Source organism: Crinia signifera, chromosome 2 (assembly GCF_055691185.1).
Source record: "Crinia signifera chromosome 2, ASM5569118v1, whole genome shotgun sequence".
Lineage (NCBI taxonomy): Eukaryota > Metazoa > Chordata > Amphibia > Anura > Myobatrachidae > Crinia > Crinia signifera.
In genome coordinates this window covers 183,809,088-183,821,514 of record NC_139218.1, presented here as the reverse complement: position 1 = coordinate 183,821,514, position 12,427 = coordinate 183,809,088, and the positions used below count along the sequence as shown (strand labels likewise).

Below are 12,427 nucleotides of genomic sequence, written 5' to 3'. Positions count from 1 at the left end.
AATAGACCGTATGTTTGGGCGCTGCTCTGAGGGTATTGTGGAAACCCTCCAGAAAAAAGCATAAAATAAGTAAAAAGAGTGAGCAGTGCTGGGTTTCACTGATACTTATGAGACATACAATTGTACCATATTAATAATATTTAATAATAAAAAACATATATATATATATATATATATATATATATATATATATATATATATATATATATATAAACCATTCACAATATACAATAAAAAAAATGGGATAAGAAATGGTGTAATGGATTGAATTCCTGGGATATGGGTATAATAAAACACACAATTTCATCGAAGTTGTAACTGAGTTCGTGTGGGTAGAGATAATGTGGATGGAGATAAAGTACCAACTAACCAGCTCCTAATCATAGCCCCCAACTTTATAGAACAGCAAGTCTGGGATCTCTGTGCGTGCCCAAAATGAACATGGAGCCTTGACAAAGGGGTGGAATCTAGCAGGACCCCCATTCATGGCACTGTTGGAGGCGTGCCCAGCACTCTTTCAGTTGCTAGAATGCCCCCAGGCTCTTCTGACAGGTTCTGCTGCAGGGTTTGTGCTCCCCAGTGTCCCCCCCTCCCCATCGTTCGAAACTGTTACTTGCAGATGGGACAGTGGGAGAGAAACGAGACTGTCCTGCTGAGGGTTGGAATAATCAAATAATATAGGACTAATACCTTTAAATAGTCAAAAACAAGCTTATCTGCCTGATTAAACAGCTCCAAATAAAAATATCCCTCTTAGGCCCTTATTCTGATCTCGGCGGTACGGCCCGCGTGCGGCCGTACCGCCGATGTTTTCACTCTGCACATGCGCAGAGGTCACTCTGCGCATGTGCAGGCGAAATCGCCGCACAAAAAATGTATACGCCGCAAAGGGGGCGTATAGGGGCGTGAGGGGCTTAATAGCCTCATTACCCTATGCATACGCCCAGCGTTTCATGGGCGTTCCCATGCAAACGCGGGGCGTATGCATGGTAATGAGGCTATGACGCCAGTGATGGGGGCGGAAAGCTGACATCGCCGGATGTCAGCTCTCCGCCCCCATACAAGCTTTCACACGGACGATTGTCCGTGTGGTCTAAGCTTGCGGGAGCTGGTGGAGCGTGCGGCCCTGCCTTCGATGGTCGCCGACCATCGAATGCAGGGGGCAGCTCCCACCATGGTGGAGGCGTACGCCCCACCATTTTCATGCGGATCGCCAGCCGTCCGCGTACGGACGGCCGTGGCGATCCGTATTGTAGGCGGGGATTGGTTTGTGCGGCCGGAGCAACGTATGCGGCTCCGGCCGCACAGATCAGAATAAGGGCCATTATGATATCCTGCTAGAGAATTATTTTTCTTGCACGAAATTTGAAAAACCATTTGGCGCGCGAGAGAGAGAGTAATATATGTTCATTAAAGTCACGCATTGTATTGTACAGATGTAGCGCCTCTCTTCTTTGCCCGGCGCCCGCCAGATCCCATTCACTGGCGAGCGCTGGCGATAAGGACTGGGACACTTGTGCGTCTCACGTGCACGCGCTTCCCAGTATCACGGCGGTTGGGCAGCGTCTCACTGCCGGTCTCCGCTTCAGGGAGACACTGCCCAGTTCCGAAGGGGGGGGGGGGTCCGGGCGTTGAGGGGGACCAGCAGGGGAGGCGGCGGGGGACCCCCGGCAGGCTCCGTTGCCACGGGGCGTGCGAGCGTCTCCTGCGCGCTCGCCCCTGCAAAGAAGAGAGGCGCTACATCTGTAGTTACATGTTTTTTTACATTAATAGATCATTCTGTATTCGGAGCCTGGTTTCAAGGGCCACATTCGTGAAATATACAGTGATGTTGGTCACACAAGTGACTGGGATCTGCATGGATCGATTTCTGTACGCATTATTCGAGGAGGGTAAGTGTAATACAGGAATGTATTGAGGACCTAATTCATGATTGTTAACAATACCGATATTCACACCACTTAGCAATTATTGGCACTGTGCACGCACCAAGGTGCCTTTGCAATTACACTCACACTGAGATTTTAATGCAGAGTGATTGACAGAAGGAAACATTTGGGGGAGGTGACTGAGAGTGACGTAAAAAATGCAAATTACTATTGCTTCTTTTTTTGGGCCTGTATCTGCCATCAGCTGCTGTCATGTATTCTATGGGCCAAATGTAGTAGGGTGTGAGAATCAGAAATTAAGAGTTTTCCCATATTTTTTTTAAAGCAGCAATCATTTACACTGAAAAAACAGGTTGATTTTTGCAATGCAAATGATTGCTGCTTTAAAAAAATGGAAAAAATCTCCCAAAATCTCTCACTTTCTGACATCTGCCTCACTGGTAACCCGTGTAAATTACCATATACTACATGCTTGCAAAGCCAGTGTGAATTACCCTTGGTACTGCTATCGCCTACATTTTCTGCAATTCTACTGGTCTGTCTCTCATTCAGACACTACTATTTCCAATTTTTCACCTCTATTTGCTTCATCCACACCTACAGGCTGACAACACTCCCCTACACTCCTTCTTTACTGAATCCCTTATTCTGCCCCATGTTACCACCTCTGTCCTTCTCTCCTAGTCTCCAACATCTCCTCCTCTATCCTCTAAGCACCATCACTACACCTGCTCTATCCCAGCCTACCAAATCATTCTCACCTGAGCGCTATAGTAACCCTTATAATCTCATTCACATCTCTCCCACTTACTCACACCTCTTATTCTATGCCCTGTGGAATGTCAGATCTGGTCTCTACTTATGACCTTTTAATTTCCAACTCTCTCCATCTTCTAGCCATTACTGAAACTTGGATCACCCCCTCTGACACTACTTCTCTGGCTGCTCTCTTTGCTGGGGGCCTCACATTCTCAACACCACAACCCGGGGGTCACCATGGTGGTGGGGTTGGTGTTCTTTTACCCTCTAGTTACTCCTTCAGACTCATACCCCCAGAACCATCCCTTACATTTTCTACATTTGAGGTCCATGATATTTTCCTCTTCTCTACTAATATAAGACTTGCTGTCATTTACCACCCTCCTGGTTCTCCCTCAAAGTTCCTCAAAAACTTTGCTTTGTGGCTCACTCACTTCATCTGTTGTGATATTCCGTCCATTATCTTAGGTGAGCTCAACATTCCTATTAACCCTCCCACAGAAACATATGCCTCTAAACTCCTTAACCCCACATCTTCACTTTGTCTCTCTCAGTGGACCTCCTCACCCTTCCATGTAAATGGAAGCTCACTTGATCTGGTCTTCACCTACCGTTGTGATATTTCTGATTTCTCCAACTTCCCATTCCCCCTCGCTGACAAATACCTGCTCTCTTTTAACTTCTGCTTCTCCATATCCACCTCCTAAGACTGCTATCACTAAGCGTAATATTGAGGCTATTGGCAGCAGCTCCCTATCCTCCCTCTTTGGCTCGCTTCTCTCTCCAATTCTCTCTCTCTCATGTCCTGAACAAGGCATATCTCTATATAATACAGTACATCCTTCACTGATGCTCTAGATTCTGCCGCTCCACCCACCACCATTCACCCTTGCAAACTAACACCTCAAACCTGGCACACCAGATGCACTAGATATCTGCAAAAATGCTCACTAACTGCTGAGAGGCAATGGAGGAAATCACGCTCTAAGGAAGACTTCTTCCATTTCAAAATAATGCTTTCATCCTTTAGTACTGCCTTTTCCCTTGCTAAACAGTCATACTTTAGAAACCACATCTCCTCCCACTTTATAAATCTCAGATGACTCTTTGCCAATGTCAACTCCCTCCTCTGCCCATCTGCACCTCCCCTCCACTCATCACTCTCTGCTCTTGATTTTGCCACTTATTTCACATAAATAATTGACTCCATACGTCAGGACAACACGTCCCACCATACCATCAGCAACCAACCACCTCCTCTCCTTTACAATCTCTCCTCCTCCCTCTTATAAACTCTGATATCCTTCTCCCATGTATCTGGCCATCATCCATCCCTCCCTCCTCAGCTAGTTCAGCTATCTGAAATGTAGAATCAGCGTCATTCTCCAATCTTTAAAATTGATCCTTTCCTGTGAAATTTTGTTGCCCAGAGCACCTATACTCTGTCCAAATGATGTATAAATACTTGTACAGATGGCTCTTGTATGAAAAGCCACAGTTCCGTGGCAGACGTGTCATGCTGTCTGAAGGGGAGACCGATCTGACTTGCCCATGGGAAGAGGATACACCAGGTAGCAACCTACAACAGGATCACAAGAAACCTACATTTTGGATTGGATCATTGCGTCACGTGGTTCAGGTGAGTGAAAGTAAAAGAAGGCCGCATTATGAAGTAGTCAGTGCTATATGAAGGCGGGAAAATACACTTTAACTAACAAAAGTACAAAAAAAATTAGGCTTTATGAACGAAAAAAGGTTGAAAGATTTGAGGATGACAGCAGTTGGTTAATAGTGAGAATATATGATGAGATACGGTTTTAGTGAGAGAAAACAATGCAAAGACTGGTAATTATTACAGAATATGGGAAATACCTTTGTTTTCAATATAACATAAAGTGTGAACATCTAAGAAATATTTGCAAAACTTTATTTAATACTTTTCTCAACATTTAGGATTTCCAAGTCCCTAAAATTAGTTTGTTCATGGATGACAATGGAGAAGGAAATAAGGTGACAATTGTGGGGGCCACACCGGATTCACGTGTCTATGGACAACCAACCAAAACAGATTCCATTATTGTGCATAGTGGACTGTAAGTCATTGGGGGTGTAAACTGAAAGGAAATATATTAAATGCATGTTATAGGATAACCCTGGTGATACTGATTAATTAAATATTTTTCTTTCCCATATACAGTTGGTTGCTATACAGTAAACCTTTCTTTGAAGGAGATCCTTACATTTTAGAGCCTGGGGGATATCCAAACAGAAAAGCTTGGAATGGGCAGGACTCACATTTGTGTTCCTTGCAACCTGCACGTATTGTAAGTCATTTTAAATTATGCTAATTCTATATATCGCTCCCTCTTCTTTCCATATAACTGATTATTTTACATAGGTACATAGTAGTTGAGGTTGAAAAAAGACCCGTTATGTGGCAATGACTAGTTTAGTATTATCATCTGTTCCAACTATGGCTGAATAGTAATAAGTTGTACCCCCTGAATGTTATGTTCCAGTAGATGTTCGTCCAACCTTATTTTAAATGTATTGAATGTGTCTGCCATCACCACCTTTTCTGGAAGAGTGTTCCATACCTTTATCGCTCTGAGCGTAAATAAATCTTTCCTTTTAAGGGTACGGAATCTTCTCTCCTCTAGTCTGAACGCATGCCCCCTTTTCCTAGTTTCTGACCTCAGAGTAAATAGGTTGCTTGATAGTTTAGAATATTGCCCCCTGATATATTTGTACATGTTAAGCATGTCTCCCCTTAAACATCTCTTTTGTAGCTTAACATTCCTAATTTGGTCAGTCTGTCTTCCTAGCTTAAGGACCCCAAGCCTTTTATTAGCTTGGTCGCTCTTCTCTGGACTATTTCCAGTTCCAAAATGTCTTTTTTTGTAATGCACTCCAAATTCCAGATGAGGTCTAACCAATGCCTACAGTGGTAAAGGACATTGTCTTCCCTAGTTTCCATGCCCCTTTTTATACATGCTAGTATCCTGTTGGCCTTAGTGGCTGCACTATGACACTGAGCACTGCACCCCAGTTTATTGTCAATTTGGTCTCCTAGATCCTTTTCCAATTCCAATTTGCCTAATTCTACTCCGTTTAATGTATTAGCTGCACACTGATTATGTCCTCGGAGATGCATAACCTTACATTTATCTACATGGAACCTCATTTTCCATTTATCAGTCCATTCATGAAGTTTATCTGATGCTGTGTACACACGGTACAATTTGACATTCGATTTTGACTATATAGTAAAATCTAATATACCTCGTATGGAAATAGAATATGTTTTTAAGCTTTCTATCACGATACTATGCCGATGCGCACTCCCATTACGCAGAAATTGAAAAGCCAAATAGACAGTGCAGCAATGACAATATAGTGCAAATCAAATGTAGATAGCATGAATTGTATGTAAATAGTACAGAGTTAGCAAATATTGTATAGCAATCTAATCTTACGTTGAATATCAAAGGAATCTCACCATGTGTACACACCATAAGTCCCTATATAGAATATTGACATCCTCAATAGTTCTATCCTCCTTGCACATTTTGCTTACTATCCCATTCTCTATATCATTAATGAATATGTTAAATAGAAGAGGCCCTAACAACGAACCCTGTGGTACTCCACTTAGAACTGGTATCCAAAATGAAAATGCACCGTTTAACACCGTTTTTACATTGTCTTCCCTAGTTTCCATGCCCCTTTTTATACATGCTAGTATCCTGTTGGCCTTAGTGGCTGCACTATGACACTGAGCACTGCACCCCAGTTTATTGTCAATTTGGTCTCCTAGATCCTTTTCCAATTCCAATTTGCCTAATTCTACTCCGTTTAATGTATTAGCTGCACACTGATTATGTCCTCGGAGATGCATAACCTTACATTTATCTACATGGAACCTCATTTTCCATTTATCAGTCCATTCATGAAGTTTATCTGATGCTGTGTACACACGGTACAATTTGACATTCGATTTTGACTATATAGTAAAATCTAATATACCTCGTATGGAAATAGAATATGTTTTTAAGCTTTCTATCACGATACTATGCCGATGCGCACTCCCATTACGCAGAAATTGAAAAGCCAAATAGACAGTGCAGCAATGACAATATAGTGCAAATCAAATGTAGATAGCATGAATTGTATGTAAATAGTACAGAGTTAGCAAATATTGTATAGCAATCTAATCTTACGTTGAATATCAAAGGAATCTCACCATGTGTACACACCATAAGTCCCTATATAGAATATTGACATCCTCAATAGTTCTATCCTCCTTGCACATTTTGCTTACTATCCCATTCTCTATATCATTAATGAATATGTTAAATAGAAGAGGCCCTAACAACGAACCCTGTGGTACTCCACTTAGAACTGGTATCCAAAATGAAAATGCACCGTTTAACACCACCCTCTGTTCTCTATCATGCAGCCAACTTCTTTCCCAGTTACAAATTATGACCCCTAGCCCCAAATACTCCATTTTTTTAACCAGCTTTTTATGTGGCACAGTGTTGAATGCCTTTGCATGTAATTCTCACTGTATATGACATTGTTATTCTATATATGTTTGGACTTGTAGGGAGGCCCCACAGTGGAGAAACCCAATGAACCCAAAGTAAGTATGGCCAGAAGGGAAACATGAGATTTGGAGTTCAGTAATGAATGTCAGAGGTATATTTTCCAAAGGTTGATTTTGGTCTATAATTAATTAATGTAGTATTTTTTTTCATAATTTTTTTCCAATGTTAACTAATTTAAAATCGCTCTTAATCGATGTTGGGGTTCTAGGGCCAAAACACACATTTACAACATCGAAGAAGGGTAAATAATAAAAAAATAAAATGTAGAAAATAATACAAATTCAGTAAATAAAATCTTTCGTGTTGACTTTAGTGCTGATATTTGCTGCTTTTGTATGTATCCCCCCTCTTCTTCTGTGCAAGGTCATTTGGCCTAATATGGAAGTAAGAAAATTCAGTACTTGTGTAGTTTCACGGCACCACTGCCTGCAGATCGCATCACATGCAAACCTCATGCAATTTACATGTGATTTGCATGCAATTTGAGTGTGATGCGATTTAGCACATCCCCACTATCGCATCGCCTGCAAATCGCATTAGATCCGATGCAATGTGATTTAGCACACCCCCACTATCCACGTCAGCCCGAAGCGTGGCAAGTGCAGCGAGCCCTGCGAGGGGACGCGATACGCGTCCTCCCGACCTATTCATATCCCCACTATCCATGTTGGCGTAGAGTTGATTTAATAAAGTGTGGCGCAGGGAGCCACAGCGAGCCCCACAAGGGGACACAGAAAACAAGCCCGAACCATGGCGAGCCCCGTGAGGGGACACAGAATATGCATCAAGTAATCCACGTCCCCTCACGGGGCACGCTGCACTCGCCACACTTCGTGCTCATTTTCCGTGTCCCCTCGCTTGGCTCGCTGTGCTCGCCACGCTTTAGGCTAGGTAGTTCGCTACACTCGCCACACTTTGCAAAGTCAACTCTACGCCGAAGTGGATAGTGGGGGTATGAACAGGTCAGAAGGACGCATACCGCATCCCCTCGCTGGGCTTGCCACGCTTCGGGCTGACGTGGATAGTGTGGGTGTGCTAAATCACATCGCATCGGATCGCATAGCGATTTGCGTGCGATGCGATAGGGGTGTGTGCTAAATCGCATTGCATGCAAATCGCATGCAGGCGCACGGGCAGTGGCGCCGTGGGCAGTGAATGAACACTCAACACTTTCTGGTGACAGTAACATTTTGGAATACAGTAAACTATAGATGAACACATTGTAAAATACGCAATCATATCTTTTTTGCCCAGTATTGAGCAATGCAGTCTTAGTAAATATATACAATGTGTTACTCTCCCTAACCTAAGTAACCAACACCAAAGCTAAAGCACCTTGACAACAAATGTGGGGTCCCCCTATATACATAGCAATTTATACCAGGCTATATCAGGCTGGATTTTCCAGATTGTAAATGGGAGACTCCTATGTAAGGGGTTTACTTGTCATAATATGAAACCACCCCTAGCACAGGATTGAATTTCTTAGGGGAACCACACCCAGAAAGAAAATGTGGGCCTCCCAAGGCTAGTTTACCCTGCTGAATCATACATACTAAAAAATCTCAGCAAACCAGCCATGGAGTGCTTGTGTATGCTGCTGCTTACAGAGTGAAAAGTGCAGATGTGACTTTGGCTTGCAGTGACTGCCAGATCATACTGGGACTGTAAGCACCAATTTGAATTGGCAGCCAAGGTGTGCTTGGAAATGTTATTCCACAAAAGGAACTAACAGTAACCCCCACCCCCATCCCATAAACTCTTGTTTACTTCAATGCAGTTGCAGGGCCTCTTCAAATGATACTCTGGACACTTTTTTCAGCATGAGTGGACTTGGGTGGGTTGTTTGCAATATCTGTATACAGTAGTTACTCTACACTTGCAAATAGTTATAAATAGCTTCACTGGATTTGCAAGAAAGTGATCTTGCATTATACTGTGGATCATGAGTACAGAAGTTTGCCCTAACATTGTAAACTATGTATTTCTTCCTCCAGATTCTGCTATTCCAGTTACCGGGATTTAAGGGCCATAGCTGGGAAGTGACCAGAGACCTTAACTCCTTACAGGGAGAGCCAAACAGCCAGGGAGAACGTCTAACTACTGTGGGATCTCTGAAAGTCTTGGGAGGATGGTAAGTATGTGATACAGATCAATACATTAGTAATATGTATAAGCATGACCAGGGGCTGACTGGCAACTATTAGCCTAGGGGGCAAGTCCAGAGCACTGGCCCATACCACCCATCTCTCTGGAAGACTGAATGCTTGTGCGCGCCGGTGGCGCGATGAAAAATTAGGCGTGTGGCCTATCATAAGGGGACGTGGCCTGTACCTTGATTGTATTGTGTACCTGCAGATTGCACATTGTGATGCTAATTACACATTATGCCGCACAACTTGATGCCCATTGCACCCCATGCTGTGATGGCAATTACCCAAAGCTCCCCACACTGTAATGCCCATTACGCCCCATACCATGATGCCCATTACACCGCATAATGTGATGTCCACAGTGCCAGATTTGCCCCCACAGTGCCAGATATTCCGCCACACATATGCACATATACACATATGCACCCACAGTGCCAGAGACACATATGCCCCCACAGTGCCAGAGACACATATGCCCCCACAGTGCCAGATATTCCCCCCACAGTGCCAGATACACATATGCCCCCACAGTGCCCCACAGTGCCAGAGACACATATGCCCCCACAGTGCCAGAGACACATATGCCCCCACAGTGCCAGAGACACATATGCCCCCACAGTGCCAGATATTCCCCCCACAGTGCCAGATACACATATGCCCCCACAGTGCCCCACAGTGCCAGAGACATATATGCCCCCACAGTGACAGATATGCCCCCACAGTGACAGATACACATTTGCCCCCACAGTGCCAGATATTCCCCCACAGTGCCAAATACACATACAGATGTGTCCACATACATCTTGGCTTTTTTTCTCAATTTGTCACAACATGTAAAACACGGCTTAGCTGTTTTTCCAAATGTAGGAAGTAGATAGAGTCTAAAAAAATTCTGAAGCAGTAGAACTTGTATAAAGTAATAGATTAGAGAAGCAAATTTTTAGAAAAATCACAAAGTGTGACTTTTGCAGAGTCCAAGGTGTGCCATATTGCGCCATACACGGTGCAGTAAAACCAAGATGTACATGGACACATCTGTATGCCCCCACAGTGCCAGATATGCTCCCACAGTGCCAGAGACACGTATGCCCCCACAGTGCCAGATATTCCCCCACAGTGCCAAATACACATATGCCCCCACAGTGCCAGAAACACATATGCCCCACAGTGCCAGAATTTCCCACCAGCAACTCACCATTGTTGCTGTCTCTCCATCTGCTGCCTTTCGTGGGGGTCCAGTGGGGTCCTACAGCCCTCCTGCTCCCCCGGGCCACTTAGCCAGTCACTGGCTACAGGAAAATGGCCACCGGCCTCCTGCACTGAGGACATGTCCTCAGTTCTGGGGGCCAGCGGCCATTTTCCTGTAGCCGCGGCCGTGTTCTGGAAGCCGCGGCCAGCGCAGGAGGGCTGCCTGGAGGATGTGGATGGTGATCCAGCGCAGTGACTGGCTAAGCGGCCCGGGGGGCACATGGCACCCTGCCCCCCCGGCCCAGCCCGCCCCTGAGCATGACACCTCTCTAGCATGAATATGTATATTTATTACTCCTGTTGTTTCCTTAACTTTTCCACTTTATGTCCCATGCCTGCAGTTGGGTTGGGTATGAGAATGAAGGTTTCCATGGCCACCAGTACCTCCTAGAGGAAGGGGAATACAAGGCTTGCTCTAAGTGGGGTGGATGCACTGAAGATTTGGGATCACTTCGACATATCCATACGGTGAGGAGAAGTAGGAATATTGGGTGTCTTTGCAATCATCGGTACTTATATGTTAGTTGGGCGCCCACTATAGTTAGTACGCTCATACCCCCACTATCCATGTCGGCATGGAGTTGATCTTCTATAGCGAGCCACCGAGCCCGAAGCGTGGCGAGCGTAGCGCGCCCCGCGAGGGGACACGGAAAACTAAGCAAATAGCTTAGTGGGCGCCCAACTAACATATAAGTACCCAATCATTTCTTTGGTTCATTATGCTGAGAACTTTTTTATTAAACAGTTTACTCTTACTTATATACCTTGACAATGATAACAATCTTTATCTCTATCTTCCTCAGGATTTCTCAGCACCAGAGATAGTGCTTTATGAGAATTCAGGGTGCTCTGAAGGGCCATGTTTGCGCCTCAATGAAGCACTGGCAGATATTGAGGTTGCTGAATACGGTACTAGCACTGGGTCCATCCATGTCTTGAATGGAGTGTAAGTGTTTCTATTAGGGAGGGTGCTAAATATTGCTACATGTTCATGACTCCCTAGTTTATTTTGTATTTTGTGGCAATGTATTTAAATGCAACTTATAGATTTTTGTTTATTTCCTTAGGTGGGCAGCCTATGAGAATGTTGATTTCTCAGGAGAGCAGTATATTCTGGAGAAGGGTATCTACCACAGCTACCATGACTGGGGAGCCAAGGACAGCCGAGTCTGTTCAGTGCAGCCAGTACAACAGGTGAGATTTTAGCGATGTACTGTGAGCATTCTGCATTCTTTCTGCATTCTCCCAGCACCCCCACAGATGATGTGTCCCTCTGAGCATGCAAAGAACAGTTGTTATCGGTAGAGCTGTCCAATGTGTAACTCATTGCATATGTAATGCATATATATTATGAAATCCCCCCCAATTGGATCATATGCGATATGTATAGATGCGGTAATAGATGCAGTTAGTGGCAGGATGTACTGCATCACGGAAGCTATGATTAGAACATCTTTCCCAAGACCTGATAAGTCAGACATAAGTAAAAATATAATGTATATATTTGTACAGAGGCTTTTATAGGTGGTGGGTTCTCACTTGAAATACAGTATGTGTTTCATTGGATTGCCATAGGCATGTAGCTAGACATGTGTGATATTCTGAGATGTACATATGACAACTTATGCAACCCATGCAACTTATTTCAGTTGCATGGTTTGCATGCAGCAAGGTGCAAATCCTGTAAGTACTAACACTAATGATACATGCTACAGGTGCAAAAACACTGGGCAGAGCACTGTACACATAAGGCCCTATAGATACTTGC

The 12,427-nt window shown here is 44.1% G+C and overlaps 1 protein-coding gene across 2 annotated transcripts in view; it reads left to right on the top strand.

Moving 5' to 3' along the window:
• CRYBG2 (crystallin beta-gamma domain containing 2) overlaps positions 1-12,427 on the top strand; it is a 175,055-nt gene that overhangs the window by 126,008 nt on the left and 36,620 nt on the right. For both annotated transcript variants that reach the window (XM_083173290.1, XM_083173291.1), the window contains 9 exons: positions 1,774-1,892; positions 4,122-4,287; positions 4,602-4,741; positions 4,846-4,972; positions 7,258-7,293; positions 9,256-9,392; positions 11,001-11,127; positions 11,463-11,605; positions 11,727-11,853. In XM_083173290.1, coding sequence (XP_083029416.1) covers positions 1,774-1,892; positions 4,122-4,287; positions 4,602-4,741; positions 4,846-4,972; positions 7,258-7,293; positions 9,256-9,392; positions 11,001-11,127; positions 11,463-11,605; positions 11,727-11,853 — 1,122 coding nt within the window. The remainder of the gene's footprint in view (positions 1-1,773; positions 1,893-4,121; positions 4,288-4,601; positions 4,742-4,845; positions 4,973-7,257; positions 7,294-9,255; positions 9,393-11,000; positions 11,128-11,462; positions 11,606-11,726; positions 11,854-12,427) is intronic.